Raw genomic sequence first — 14534 nt, forward strand, 5'->3', positions numbered from 1 at the left:
TCCTTTTTTTTAATGGAATGTATATTTTCAGAGGTACAGTATGAAAATAGATCTCACGCGATGAAATAAGAAATTGGATGGTGGGTGTAAAGGGCACAGCTATAACTGTGTGTAATGATGGCAGTGGAAAGGCATGCCAGAGAAGCACCACACCGGTTGCTAGATTATTCACCTTATGGAGAAGAGACCGTCTGGCTTGAGAGACTAACGGGAAGTGTAAATACAATCAGAAGTTCCGATTGTATTTACACTTCATGTGACTCATAAACCTAGTCTGACTCATAATTTGAGTCAAACTAGGTTTGACCAGGTGAGGCAGAGTAGTTTGAGCAGGTAAAAAAGATGGAGTTTTGAACAGGAAGTCATGATACAATGGGTCAAGTGGGCGGGGCTACATAAGGTGAATAGATAAAGGGCACAGCTATATAAACTGTGTGGGTGATACATGACAACAACCTGGAGGAGGCATGTGTTGGGCTTGTGGCGGCGTCCTCCTGACAGCAGGACGTCCCACTTACATGACGGAAATAACATATAGCCCGTCAGATTTGCCCTAAACGTTGCCCTGTGTATCACCGTTAGCCTGCTTAAAACTATCCTGATCATGTGATCTGATCTCACATTCTGTCTCACTCTAGAACTGATCACGTGATCTGATCTCACATTCTGTCTCGCTTTAGAATGAAACCGGTGCCTTCACAAGTGTCACATCATCATTCAGTCTGTACCCATTCCACTCTGCATCATGAGAGACACTTTATGCCTGGCTTAAACTCCAATCATGCAGATTGGAGTTTTGGTTACAAACATTCCTGAGGCAGCGCAGCTCTGGGGGCAGAGATAATAATAACAATAATAATAATAACAATAATATATTAAACTTTTTCTAAGTAATCAAAGCGCTTCACATGTTAACCAATGATATTATTTCTGCCTCCACAGCAGGCCAATCAATCAGGGACCTGCCTCATAGTTGACTATCGTATCTGGCCAATCAGCAGTAATGTCAATGTTCATATTTTACACAGCCGTAAGTGAAGTTATTGCAGAAATAGACCCAATAACAACAATTAAACAAGAACAAGAGTATGCACCAGCAGAGTTTCTCAATGGAAAATACATTTTTGCCGTTCTTCTGAGCGGATTTGGATTTGACTGGATCCGGCGCTGATTGGCTGAAGGACTGGATTTGGCAATGCTGATTGGCTGGATGAGTTGTCTGTCAAGGCAAGTACTCGGCCCCACTGAAATGACTGTGGACGGCTTTGAGTCGAGACTGATACGTAGAGCCAAACAGAATGTGAGATCACAAATCAGGATGGTTTTAATCAGGCTAAGTAATTCACAGATTTAAGACTCACAGAAAGATATATATATATATATATATACTGTATATACACACACGTGTATATATCATGTTTGCAACCAAATAAAATAGTTGCTGTAACTGTAAGTGGAAAATGGTTGATATACACCAGTGGTTCTCAAACTTTTTCATGTCAAGGACCCCTAAACTGACAGAAGATAGACCACGGACCCCCATTTTGTCCCAGGTTCCCCCATCTGATAAGATTTTGCTTTTAGATGTTTTATTACAGAAAGTGGATGAAACATTCTGTCATTGTGTTACTTATGGATGGAATTATAGTGAAAATAAATTATTCCCCTTTTTGCTGGGGACCCCCTGGAACCCCATCAAGGACCCCTGGGGGTCCACAGACCCCACTTTAAGAACCACTGATATACACAATAAAAAAACAGATGCATTGCAGCTATTAATAATTCAAGCAATCAAATAAAGTAGGTATAGGTCAAACAGGTACCTCATATGTGCATATATTCTGAGTGGCAACACTATACACACAAGAGGAAAAATGAGTCTTTGGTTCAGTCGAAGAACAAAAACATGGACAATGTCATGTTTGAACAAAAACCAATGGATATAAATATAAGACCATGACAAACAGTATACATGGCAATCATCTGCAAAAGACAGCAACCATCCTACTAAGTAACTACGAACATTTCCAATGTAGTTTGTTGGTGACGTATAGGTGTTGCACCTCCAGGTGAATATTTCTAGTTTCACATAATGAACATTCATCAATGACATGTAACATCTTGATAGAAAATATATATACACATCTAATAAATAAGGGTTATACCATCGCATGGTAGAATACAGTTGTTTTCTCACATGCTTTGTCCGTCAGTCTTTTCTGAAGATAGTCTCTATGTTGAAAAGGGGGGGCTGAGTGGACGGGTGCTGGTCTCTGGAAACCACTAAATGGGAGAGGTGTTTTCTTGGAGAATGGTGCTGGGTTGTGAAGTGGCGGGAAAGGGGGGGGGGGGTCGTAGATGCAGCCCGGTTCAACATTGATCTCCAGCTGAACGTCCAATTAACCTGTGGATGCAATCAATTATTAGAGCGACTGGAGGCTGATGGAGCGAGAGACACAAAGGCACACACAGGCAGATCTCCAATCACTGGAAACATGGACCTCAACGTGCATCACGCGCACTCAGGTTGTGCTGTATACAGCTTTCACTTCACACACTCTGGCTCAAACCCTGGACAGCAAATCACACTTTTTCCTCCCCTTTTTTAGATTGATTGATTTTAAGTAGGACTTAAAAGAGCCAGAACTACTCATAAACGAGCTGCATGTGGCTCTAGAGCAGGGATGGGCAACTTTGATGATAGAGAGGGCCACAAAAAAAATTCCTCGCTACCAGAAGGCCAGAGTTTGTCGAACGATGCCGGCGCGAAAGGTTTGGGGCATTTGAAGCCAGGTTTAGAGGAATAACTCATTTTAAATTAACAGTTGTGATGTCATTATTCAGTCTTAACCACTTAACCACAATATTTGATCATTTTCTCACTCACTCCTATGTCACCACCTGCTCTCCCTATAGGGCTTGAAATTAACTTTTTTGACCACCTGCCAATATGGCTGCAAGATTTTAGTTACCAGCCAATTAGAATTTCCACTAGCTAAAATGTTTTTCTTGAAATAAACCAGAATATGAGTGGGTTAATTTAAGCATATCAGTAAGTGGCCCGGGATTCTCAAAGTCTGTGTTGAGGGTCACACAAGAACAAAAATGCACTCTTGAAGGTAAATAAATCCAAAATGAGTTAATTATTTACATTTTGACTTCAATGTAGAACAGTAATTTCTTACACATGAGATTACTTTTAGCCTTTTAGTCATAAGGATTATTGAAATATATTCCATATTCCAGTCTGAAATGTTATAACAGAAGTGGAGTATTGGCCAGAATGACATGAACATTTGGACACTTTTTCAGCGGGTATCTTTCATGTTGCGTTCAGGTGCACTGTAATTTTTCTTTTTGTGCAATTCCAGCATGGGCCACACAGGGGGCGCTCGCGGGCCGCATGCCGCCAGTTGCCCATCCCTGCTCTAGCGCCTCGGGTTGAGTATCACTGCTCTAAACAAAAGCTATACATTTACATGAGAAACGTATGCAGGTATGAGAGAGAGTGAGGAGCATTACTTTGCTAATTGGAAGCCCTGATCTGATAGCCTCGTAAACCTGCGGGTCACGTGAACTCACATTTCATTTCATTCTACGAGACCATCTGGCTTCCAGCCCTGGGAGTATGCAACCATAACCGAGTGAATCAGCTCTGATTCCTCGTAAGTCCTGTCAGGTAGCGAGTAAGTTGGTTAAACTCACTCCCCCAGTATAAAGGCCCGTTATTCAGCTTCGCCAAGGGAGCTAACTCTCTTGGTGTAGTGGTTAGCGTGTGCGCTTTGGAAGCCGGAGGTCGGCGGTTCGAATCCACCCCTGGGCAAGCCCTTGAACATGGGTTGCTGCAATTGCCATCAACACAACGCCGGCCATGAACCCAGATGCCCAGTGGGTATGGAGTGAGTTTAGGGGGGTGAGTGTAACCAAGTGAATCAGCTCCGATTCCTCATGAGTCTCGTCAGGTAACGAGTAGGTTGGTTAAACTCACTCCCCCAGTATAAAGGCCCGTTAATCAGCTCCGCCATGGGAGATAGCTCTTTTGGGGTAGTGGTTACTTAGCGTTTCCGCTTTGGAAGCCGGAGGGCGGCGGTTCAAATCCACCCCTGGGCAAGCCCTTAATTGTGGCAATTACCATCAACCAGTGGCGCTGGAAGTACTTTTAGGTAGGGGGTGCTCTAAGGAAGGGACATTTTGGAAAATTGGAAGTTTTTTGGACTTTCATCCATATTTAGAAGAATATTTAATTTTAAATTAACATTAGGATTATACTGTTGTGATGTCATTATTCAGTATCTTCTCCTTTTCTCACTCACTTTCATGTAAGCACCTGCTCTCCCTTTAGTCGTTTTACACTACAACAGACAGCAACACAGGCATAAACACTGAACTTATTATTATTATTATGGAAAACCAGATTATGATGAAAATCAAACACTTTTGAAATAAGATTAGAGCTGGGAAGCACACACTGTTTTTTAATGCATTTTGTTGGTGGTATAAACACAAGACAGCCAAATCCAACAATTTCAAAAATCCCATCTCTTGCCACCAGGGGGTGCTGCAGCACCCACCTTCCAGCTCCCTTGCCATCAACACAACGCCGTTACACAACAACAGTTTCCCGTCGGAAAAGATGTTTCCGAGTGGATTTGGATTTGACTGGATCCAACGCTGATTGGCTGAAGGAGTTGTCTGTCAAGGCAAGTACATCCGCCCAACTCCCGCCCACTGCAAACAATGGGTGAAAGCTGGAGGCCAGACGGTCTGGTAGAACGAAATTAAATGTGAGTTCATGTGACCAGACCTACTGATCTGAAGGACAAACATTAATCAAATATGAAACACGGCAGTCTAATTTGTCATCAAAAGGCCTTCATGCATTAAAGTCTCTGCTCCAGAATCTGCACCTATACTGGGATTGATTAAATATGGCAAGGGATGTTGCTGGAGTCCCCATTGGATGTTGTCATATTTAACATTATAATGGAGATAAAACAAATCTGGGGAATAGTCAAGATAAATTATCCCTCTAAATTTGGAGACTTGTGTCTAATTGACCACATTGACTAATAGTCACCAACAGTTAACAGTAACCGCTTCTCTTTGTCCCTTGAAATTCAGCCAATATAAGCAGCTTGTGGATGTGTTGTTGTGTTTTACTCAGTGTTCTAGTGAATTTAGTCAAGTCACTATATCTCGAGTCCAAGTCGAGTCTCGAGTCCCCAAGTGTCCAAGTCTGAGGCCATTTACACATGGCATTAACATGCATTTTCCGCCATCAGATTGCAATCAGATTGTGCTTGACCACTTAAAGGTACAGGTGTAAATGCCCCCAAGACACATTGAGGATGGATTGCAATCTGATCAGTTGTGGTCAGGGACGCATTGTGTACACATTGAACACAAGTGTAAATGCAATGTGTCCTCTCAATCTGGATACAGCAACTGTATGCGGATTGAGAGGACACCCATTTTGGGTGATCAAATTGTCATCACATTGCAATCTGATCACCCAAAACGCATGTTAACGCCAGGTGTAAATGAAATCAGGCTAATGTGGTCAAGCAAGTGGTGGTCCATGGCTCTAAAATGGACTAAATTAGGGGTCATTGATATGGAAAAGGTTAAGTATCACTGTAATAGATTATATAAACATATATGCACCAATCATTCCTGCATTAATGCATGGTGATTAGCATGCATTATTTAAAGTGGTTTTTGGCTAAGGATGAAGCCCGTGTATTGAATATCAAACCCGGCAAAAGGAAAGTGGAGACAAGCATATTTTCCTGGGGAGGGATCTTCTCAGCTCCTGTGTGGGGGAGCAGCAGGCCTGTAACACAGTGTGAGTCTCAAGCCTTTTCATATCAACGACCCCTGATCGAGTCCACATTAGAGCCATTAGGTTAGACCTAACCTTGAGAGGCAGCTGGATTCGCGCAAGATCATGAGATCACGATCATATGATTTTGTCCAGAATTACATTCCTTACTCGTAGCAGACTCTGATCCAAACAGTTATTCTTCTACATTCTCTAATTGTGTTAAAATACAGCATCCACCTTATTCTGAGCTGCCATGATGCCTTAAGTGAAATATGGGCGCTTCTTCCGGTGTAATCCTCCCAGCCCCCTCCCACCGTTACGTTGCTGACACGGACACAACATACTGTAGCTGCCATGGACACAACATACTGTAGCAACATGGACACAACATACTGTAGCCCGTCTGCTTCTGTAAACGATGTTTCAAAACTGCAGGCGAAGGGAGCAAATCCCGTCCAGCTTGGCCAAACATCTCGCCGATAAATATCCCGAGTTGTTCAAAGTCAAGTCAAGTTTATTTGTATAGCCCTAATTCACAAGCATGTCTCAGAGGACTTCACAGAGAATATGTCTAGCTAAATCTAGCTGACAAACAATAACAATTACAGTAGTAATAATAACAACATGATTGAACGATAGAGAGACAGAGAAAGGGAGGAAGGGGGAGGGAATGTGGGGGAGGAGAGAGCAGGGAAAGGGAGGAGGTGGGGAGGGAACAGGGAATGTGGGGGAGGAGAGAGCAGGGAAAGGGAGGAGGTGGAGAGAGAGCACGGGAAGGGGGAAGGTTAGCGGGATGTGATCGATAACATTATTACATTCCCTCAAATAAGTCGTCAAACGAGTGTTATTTCTTTGTGACAAGGAACTTTTTCAGCGTCAGAGTTTGACGAGGAAATGCGCTGAGTACGAGCGCCGCAGACCTTCTGCCAACAAGTAACGTGCAGCTGCAACAATCAGTCACGTTCTAGACCGGACCTTGCACCCATAATCATTTTACAGCGGGGCACTCGAAAATAAGGTGGATAGAAATTGAAATAATGCTTAAAGGAGAATTTCGGTTTTTTACACCACGGTCCTCATTTCCAGCTTAAAATATGATGTTTTCTACCCACAAATACTTTTGGGTTCATTCGGATCCCCACAGAAGATTTGTCGCACCGAGTACACTCCTCAAACACTCAAACAGGCGAGAGAGCCTGCGGGGCATGCTGCACACGCTCTGTAAATGACACTTTTTCGCACATCGCGGTTCATTCTGGTTGTAAATATAATTATTTAGCTAATAGCTAGAAGCTAAGCTAACAACAACAAAGGAGTCGGCTCCGATCTGCCCCGGATGCGGTTACAGTGCTCATCTTCTTCTTCTGTGGTTTCTCTGAAGAAGTGTGGTAAGAAGAGAAACCACAGAAGAAGATGAACACTGTAACCCCATCCGGGGCAGATCAACGTTGACTGTTGTGTTGGTGTTAGCTTCTAGCTATTAGCTAAATAATTATATTTACAACCAGAATGAACCGCGATGTGACCGAAAAAGTGTCATTTACAGAGCGTGTGCAGCATGCCCCGCAGGCTCTCGTTCTAGCCTGTTTGAGTGTTTGAGGAGTGTACTCGGTGCGATAAATCTTCTGTGGGGATCCGAATGAACCCAAAAGTATTTGTGGGTAGAAAACATCATATTTTAAGCTGGAAATGAGGACCGTGGTGTAAAAAAACGAAATTCTCCTTTAAGTTTAATAATGCATAGATTTTTCTGGGGACCCCCTGAAGCCCCTTCAAGGAGCCCTAGTGGTCCCCGGCAGCTGCCAAAGAGAGGCTATCCCCGCAAATATCCACATGTAGGATGTAGTCCTAAAAGGGCCCATGCATGGAAGATAATTGCTAATAGAGTGCCAGAGTCACAGCCTCTTCCGGGTTAGGCATATGACCACAGGGATTACATCCGCCATTGTTTTTTCCATAGACATGTCGTAAAATGCTTATGAAAATAGTTTTACTTGGTCAGCTATATTTAGAATTTAGAAGAGACCATAGAATATTTTACTCTGAACAAAACTAAAACAATAATAGGCCTAATAATATTAAAATAACAGACAAAAAAATAATTCTACATTTTGTTTTTAAATGGGCCATATTATGCATTTCTTAATTTTGTATCATATATATATGCTGTTACAATCTTGGATGGTCATATTAAACGTGGGCTAAGCTTCAAATAAATAGGTGAAAGTGTTTAAATGTTACCCCCATGAACCCCCCCTCTCCCCCATGAAATATCGTGTACGAGATGGAGATGGTACGGGATTTGTGCGAGAGCCACTGGTCTAGGTGACTTGTTGCCTTGCCAACCTGGCTGTCAGACTGGCTCGCGCACACACCAGTAGTCTCATGGAATAGAGAGGCAAAGTGGTACGTCACTTCCTGCTTCAGCACTGTACCAGAGATTTTCATCTGCCATTTATTTTCCCAGACATTTCGTAAAATGCTTATAAAAATAGTTTTACTGGTTCAAACCAAACGGTACAGATATATTTAAAAACAAGAGAGATCACATCACATTTCACTGAGACCAAAACGTAAAAGAAATGCGGGTTTAAAGAAAATATTTTTTCGATGTTTTTTATTTCGGTCGGAGTGAAATGTTCTATGGTCTCTCCTGATTATAGCGTTAGCTGAACCGTTTGACGAAGTAAAACTTTTATAAGCATTTTACAGAATGTCTATGGGAAAATAAATGGTGGATGAAAATCTCTGGTACAGTGCTGAAGCAGGAAGTGACGTTCCACTTTGCCTCTCTATTCTCAACGGATTCAGGACCGCAAAAGCAAGGAGACGACTTGGAAGTAGGGCTGGGTATCGAGTTTCGATACTTACTTGGCACCGAAATGGAAACATCGATACTAAGGGGTATCGAAGCCTCCCTTGTCAATCGATACCAATTTTCGATACCAAAACAAAACAGCGTCATTGAGCCTATAAGCATGCGACATGCTTGCACGCCGCGCTCTAATACGGCTGGTGATTGGCTGTCATGTAGAGGCATGCAGGAAACGTTACGCCCACTTTAGCCGGTGTGTTTGTTGTGACTGTGAGCCAGGCGTGCGGTGCGGATATAGTATACAAGAAGTTAGCCACTCAAGCTACTCCTATCGAGTACCATATGGCGAAGATGATGAAAAGCAGGAAAAGAAACAGAAACAACACGGACTGGTTTCCACAGATAAGAGAAATAATTGAGAGGTGGGTCAGCTTACCGCAAGTTAGCGGTTATCAGATCCCTCAGTCTGACAAATCCATGCATCTGGCTGTGAGTTGTAGCTAGCAGATCGTTTAATTAATTGCCGCCGTAACGTTATGCGCAAGCGGGCATTGTGTATTTTTAGCAACTCGTTAACAAACGCTGAGGTCATGATAGTTTGTTGAATGTAAATGCGATTCATTTATATTGATTGGCTAGTCAGTGAATGCGTGAAGTGGAGCTGTCTCGTCAGATTTGACAAGAATGACGTTCTGTTGCAGCAGTGAGCATTAAACACTGATCTGCAACACTAGCGTTAATGTTTAATTAATTAGCGTTAACGTTATGTGCAAACGTTATCGCCCATTATGTATTTTTAGCAACTCGTTAACAAACGCTTATGTCATGATAGTTTGTTGAATATAAATTCACTTTGTGCCATTGGCTATATTGATAGGCTAGTCAATGCTCAACTAGTCTTCCATGCATGAAGTGGATCCATCTCATCAGTTTGGACAAGAATAGAGTTCTGTTGCATCAGTGAGCATTAAACCCTGATTTGCAACTCTCTGTTTTGCCTTGAAAACTATTCCACTGATTTATTTGTTTTACATTTCTTTCCTTTGTAGTACTTCCAATATTTTTTGTAGGGACGGCAATACGTTTAGAGAACTTAAAGTTATGTTAAATACAGTAGGTTTTATTTTTTTCTGCTGTAAAACTTAAGATGGGGGGAAAACTAAAGATTTGTAAAATAATTTCAATGTGTAATGCTGTTTTATTTTTGTTAAAATGGATTTTTCTAAAAATTGGTATCGAAAAAAGTATCGTTCAGGAACCGGTATCGAAATCCAAGTATCGAAACGGTATCGATATCGAAAAATTTTGAACGATACCCAGCCCTACTTGGAAGTGAGCAAGGATGTAGGACTGAAGTGGTAAGTTCTGAAAATATGTGTCTCATTCCAGCATCGGTTGTAGCCTACTGCGAACCAACCTGCTGTGCTAGGAAGCGCTAAGTAACGTTAGCGCTTGCTATATATAGCCTAGCACAGCTCCCTTTCATCTAACATAATGAACATAATAGCTGGAATGACGAAGGCACACATGTTCAGAACTTGTAACGTTAGTCCAACTTGCTGACTTCTCCAAGTCCTCATTTTTGTTTGTTCTGTGCAGCCTTTGCTAGGAGAGGCCCAGCTATTAGTCACAAGCATTTGGGAAGTTAGCTAACTAGCACCTCTCCCACCCCCACGCCTAAACATAACGTCGGCATAGCGGGTGGACCCCGGGGCGTAACGTTACGGCGGCCGCTGTAAGGTATGCCCTGCTCGGCCAGCCGCCGAAGGAAATGTCCCGGCGCAGCCCGGGCCTAGCGGAGCTGTTGCGTTAGGGGGATGTTGATATATCAATTGATAGCTTGCTTGTTACGTCCAAGTCACGTTTTTTATCGATGGTCAAATTCGTTTTGACAATCCGTTGCTCGTTGATATAATTGTTTTACAACTACCAAATTTAGTAGCCAAAGCCGAGATCGCTGTTTCTGTTATGCATGACTATCTATCTATGTATCTATCTACATAGATAGATAGATAGATAGATATATAGACAGACAGACAGATGACAGATATTGTAGCTTTGTGTCTGGCTATAACGTGTAGGGAGGAAGACTGGAAACGACGAGCGGGTTTATTCCCTGCCACAGCAAAACGCAGAAGAAGACTAAAATGGAGAACTCAGACAGAGGGTGAACTGAAGGGGGCCGTGAGAGCCAGTACAAGATAAACAATTAGTTTGTTTTTAACTATGAATGATGCAATAAGCTACTCTAGTGGAGGCCAACAATAAAATAATAATACATTATATTAGCAAAATATGGGCCCTTTAAGCTTTGGTCTGAGTGAAATGTTACATTGTGGTCTCTCCTGATTCTAAATATAGCTGAACAGCTTGGTTTGACCAAGTAAAAATATTTAGCATTTTATTAAATGTCTATGGGAAAAATAATGGCGGATGAATTCCTTTTGGTACCTAACCCGAAAGGGGGCGTGACTTTGCCACTTTTGGTGAAGGAGAAGAAGGATGGAACAGACCTCACTCTCTCTCACGGTGTGTGGTCGTTGAGGGGGTTCCGGCAGGGGGTCTCCAGCAAATTGACGAATTAAATTATTAAACTTCACCATTATGGAGACACAATAGAAAATGTAGAATGACTATTTATTTTAACATATAGTTTCTCGCTCTACTGCCTCAGCCTACAGATCAATACAGTCATAATTCTGCACAAAAATCATATGACCATAATAAACACAGTCTCTTTGGTCCGAAAAGAAATCTCAATGGATCGGGGTCTGCGATTATGGGGTCCTTGTTATGAAAAATGTTGAGAATCACTGGAATAAATGCAACAGCGAAATCCAGCTCTATTCCTCCTCGTATTACCGGGGCTTCCCCCTGCCTGGTGGTCCCACCTGCCCCCTCTCTCTTGATCATCGCCCTCTCTGTCTTACCGCAAACGTCACAGGCGGTCACGCCACGCTGGGCAATTGGCTGCGGGGGAGCACGTTCTTCTGTCCGGGCAGGGTGATCTGCTGCTGCACGGTGACCAGCAGCTGCTGCTTCTGCCGCGTGGAGCGCACGGCCAGGATGGCCTGCCGGTTCTTGTACTGGACCATCCGCAGCGTGATCTCCGCGTTCCAGCCCTCGTCCTGCGGGCACCTGAAGTCCACCTCCCGGCCCTCCGTCGTCACCACGGTGAAGTACACGTACTTGCCCTTGCGCTCCACGCAGTCCAACGTCTTCATGGTGGCGAAGGGCAGCTCCTTGACCCGGCCGGAGGTTTCCCGGCCCGGGTGGGGGTGGTGCTGTGGATGCGGGTGTGGGTGCTGCGGCTTGGCCGGGTGTGGGTGCTGCTTGGGGGCCAGCAGCAGCACGCCGTCCTCGGTCAGGACGCAGTGCTTCTTCTTCCACAGCTGCAGCAGCCCGTCGCTGCGCTTCTCCAGCAGACCCTCTTTGAACACCTTCCCCTGCCCATGTTCCAGCATCTTCCACCCCGCTGCTGCCCGGGACCGTGAAAGCGTCTTCCACCTTCGTTCGTGTATGTCTGTCTGCCTGACTGTCTAATCTGTCTGTCTGCTGACTATCCTGGAGCAGGTAAAGACATTGGATGCTGCTGCCGCTGGTGACTGCGGTGTGTTTGTAGTGTGTGGGGGCTGGCTGTCTGGTAGTCACAGTGTGTGTGATGGGTGGGGGTGGAGTGGAGTGGAGGAAGTGTGGGGGTGGTCTGGAGAGGTGCACCGCCCCCCTCAGTGACATCCCGCCACCTCCTGAGACCCAGCAAATAAGAATAATAAGGTTTCTTTCTGCAATTCAAACTTTGAAACCCAGCATTACATTATGATTAGCTTGATATTGTAATTTATTTGGATTTAAATATTTTAATTTGATAATTAAAGCCAATTTAAGCCATGATAGTCTAAGCTGCTAAGTCTACTAGCAGTGCTACTACTAAACTACAATCGTCATCTTTTCACAACTCAAATACAAAGTGATTTACACAGGGAAACAGGAGGTATTTATAATGTGGTCATTGAAGCTATTATTGTCAAACAATTTTCTACATAACATTCTTGTCATTCTTATCATTAAGGACAACACCTTTTTTTTTTACACAAATGGTAATGACAATAATATTAATTAAACACATTGTGTTAACATGTGAAGTAACACGTGGTGTCCAAAAGAATATGCACAACTGTTTCTGTTTTTCCCTTATTATTATGTAAATGTATGCAGCAAGATGCCCCCCAAATCTAATCAGATTCACACACTTGTAAGAAATATAAAAGAAAGGTAGGCTAGAAAGGAGCCCTGCAGCTCGACTGCTGTGCGGGGCTCACTTGCTCCATCGCCCACCCTGCTCACATGACATCACTGATGATGTCACAAACTGATGATGTCACAACTTCGCATCACTGATGACATCACGATGCTATTATGACATCACTGATGATGTCACAATGCCTATGACATCATCATGATGTCAAATGGCACAATTGCTCAAGTGACATCACTGATGACATCACTTCCGGGACAAAATTGAAACAGAACACTGTCCACATGCTCCCTTTTATAATAGATATTTTGGGGGCAACTTTTGCCCCCACTGTCTAAAAACGGGGCATTTACAAAACTAGGAATCTCGCCACGCGTGCTCGCTTTGCGGCCTCGCCCGTCCTGCATCTCGCCAAGCTGGCCCTGCAGCTCGCCAAGCTGGGCCTGCAGCTCGCCTTCGCAGCCGCAGCGCAGCCTTGCCCGCAACTCGGCTGCTGTGTGGCCAATGAGACCAGCATCACTGATGATGTCAGATTTATGACATCACTGATTATGTCATCAGTGGTATTTATGACATCACTGATGATGTCACAGTGGGATCAGGGATTTATGACATCACTGATGATGTCACAGTGGGATTTATGACATCACGCATGATGTCACAGTAGGATTTATGACATCACTGATGATGTCACATTGAGATTTATGACATCATGGAAGATGTCACAGTGGGATTTATGACATCACAGATGATGTCACAGTGGGATTTATGACATCATGGATGATGTCACAGTGGGATTTATGACATCACTGATGATGTCACAGTGGGTCAATCACACTGGGACAGACACACAGAGCCTGAGGATTTATGACATCACTGATGATGTCACAGTGGGATTTATGACATCACTGATGATGTCACAGTGGGACAGACACACAAAGCCCAAGCTACCATTTATGTTGGGGATGTTGGGTGCACTTAAAAAAGTAATTAGTGCAATTGCTAAAGCCTAGTGCAGTGGTTCATAACCTTGGGGTCGTGACTCGTGACCCCAAGTGGGCTCGCCTGGAATTCAAATGGGGTCGCCAAGATTTTTTTATTTTATCTTTTAACACCACACACAATTTAAAACTACCGAAGAGGATTTGGGCCACATGTGAAAAATGTATTTGAGTTCTGAGTTTAAGTCAAGATTCTGAGAATAAAGTCAGAATTCGGGGGCGGCAGGGGCTTGGGGTGGTAGGGATAGAATTCTGAGTTTCAAAATTCTGAAAAACAAAAACAAAAAAGTCAGAATTCTGAGAAAGAAGTCTGAATTCTCAGATTAAAGTCAGAATCCGGAGGAAAAAAGTCAGCATACTGTTGCAATGTCACTGATGAAGTCACTGATAATATTACCAATGTTGTACTGAAATTTGAACGTTTGGGGGAGAGGGTCACTAGATCTTTGGAATGTCAGAGTGGGGTCACAAGCCAAAAAACGTTGGGAACCCCTGGCCTAATGTGAACAACAGCGCTGTTTGTGTGAGTGTGTTGTTGTTGTTCTTCGTCTTCTTCTGGCAACCAGCTTGTAGGTGCTGCTGAGTGTGCTAGAGATGGAAATGAAAATTAAATGAATTGAATGAAAAGAAAATAATCAA

General features: G+C 43.4%; 1 protein-coding gene across 1 annotated transcript; it reads right to left on the reverse strand.

Annotated features, from left to right (window-relative positions):
- Positions 1-11587: 11587 nt before the first annotated feature.
- Positions 11588-12103, reverse strand: phlda1 (pleckstrin homology-like domain, family A, member 1; the record flags this gene model as incomplete). The annotated part of the gene is made up of 1 exon (XM_083662273.1): positions 11588-12103. The coding sequence occupies one exon, from the start codon at positions 12101-12103 to the stop codon at positions 11588-11590; it is 516 nt and encodes a 171-aa protein (XP_083518399.1).
- Positions 12104-14534: the final 2431 nt, after the last annotated feature.

The sequence above is a fragment of the Poromitra crassiceps genome, assembly GCF_964638095.1.
Source record: "Poromitra crassiceps genome assembly, chromosome: 2".
NCBI lineage: Eukaryota > Metazoa > Chordata > Actinopteri > Beryciformes > Melamphaidae > Poromitra > Poromitra crassiceps.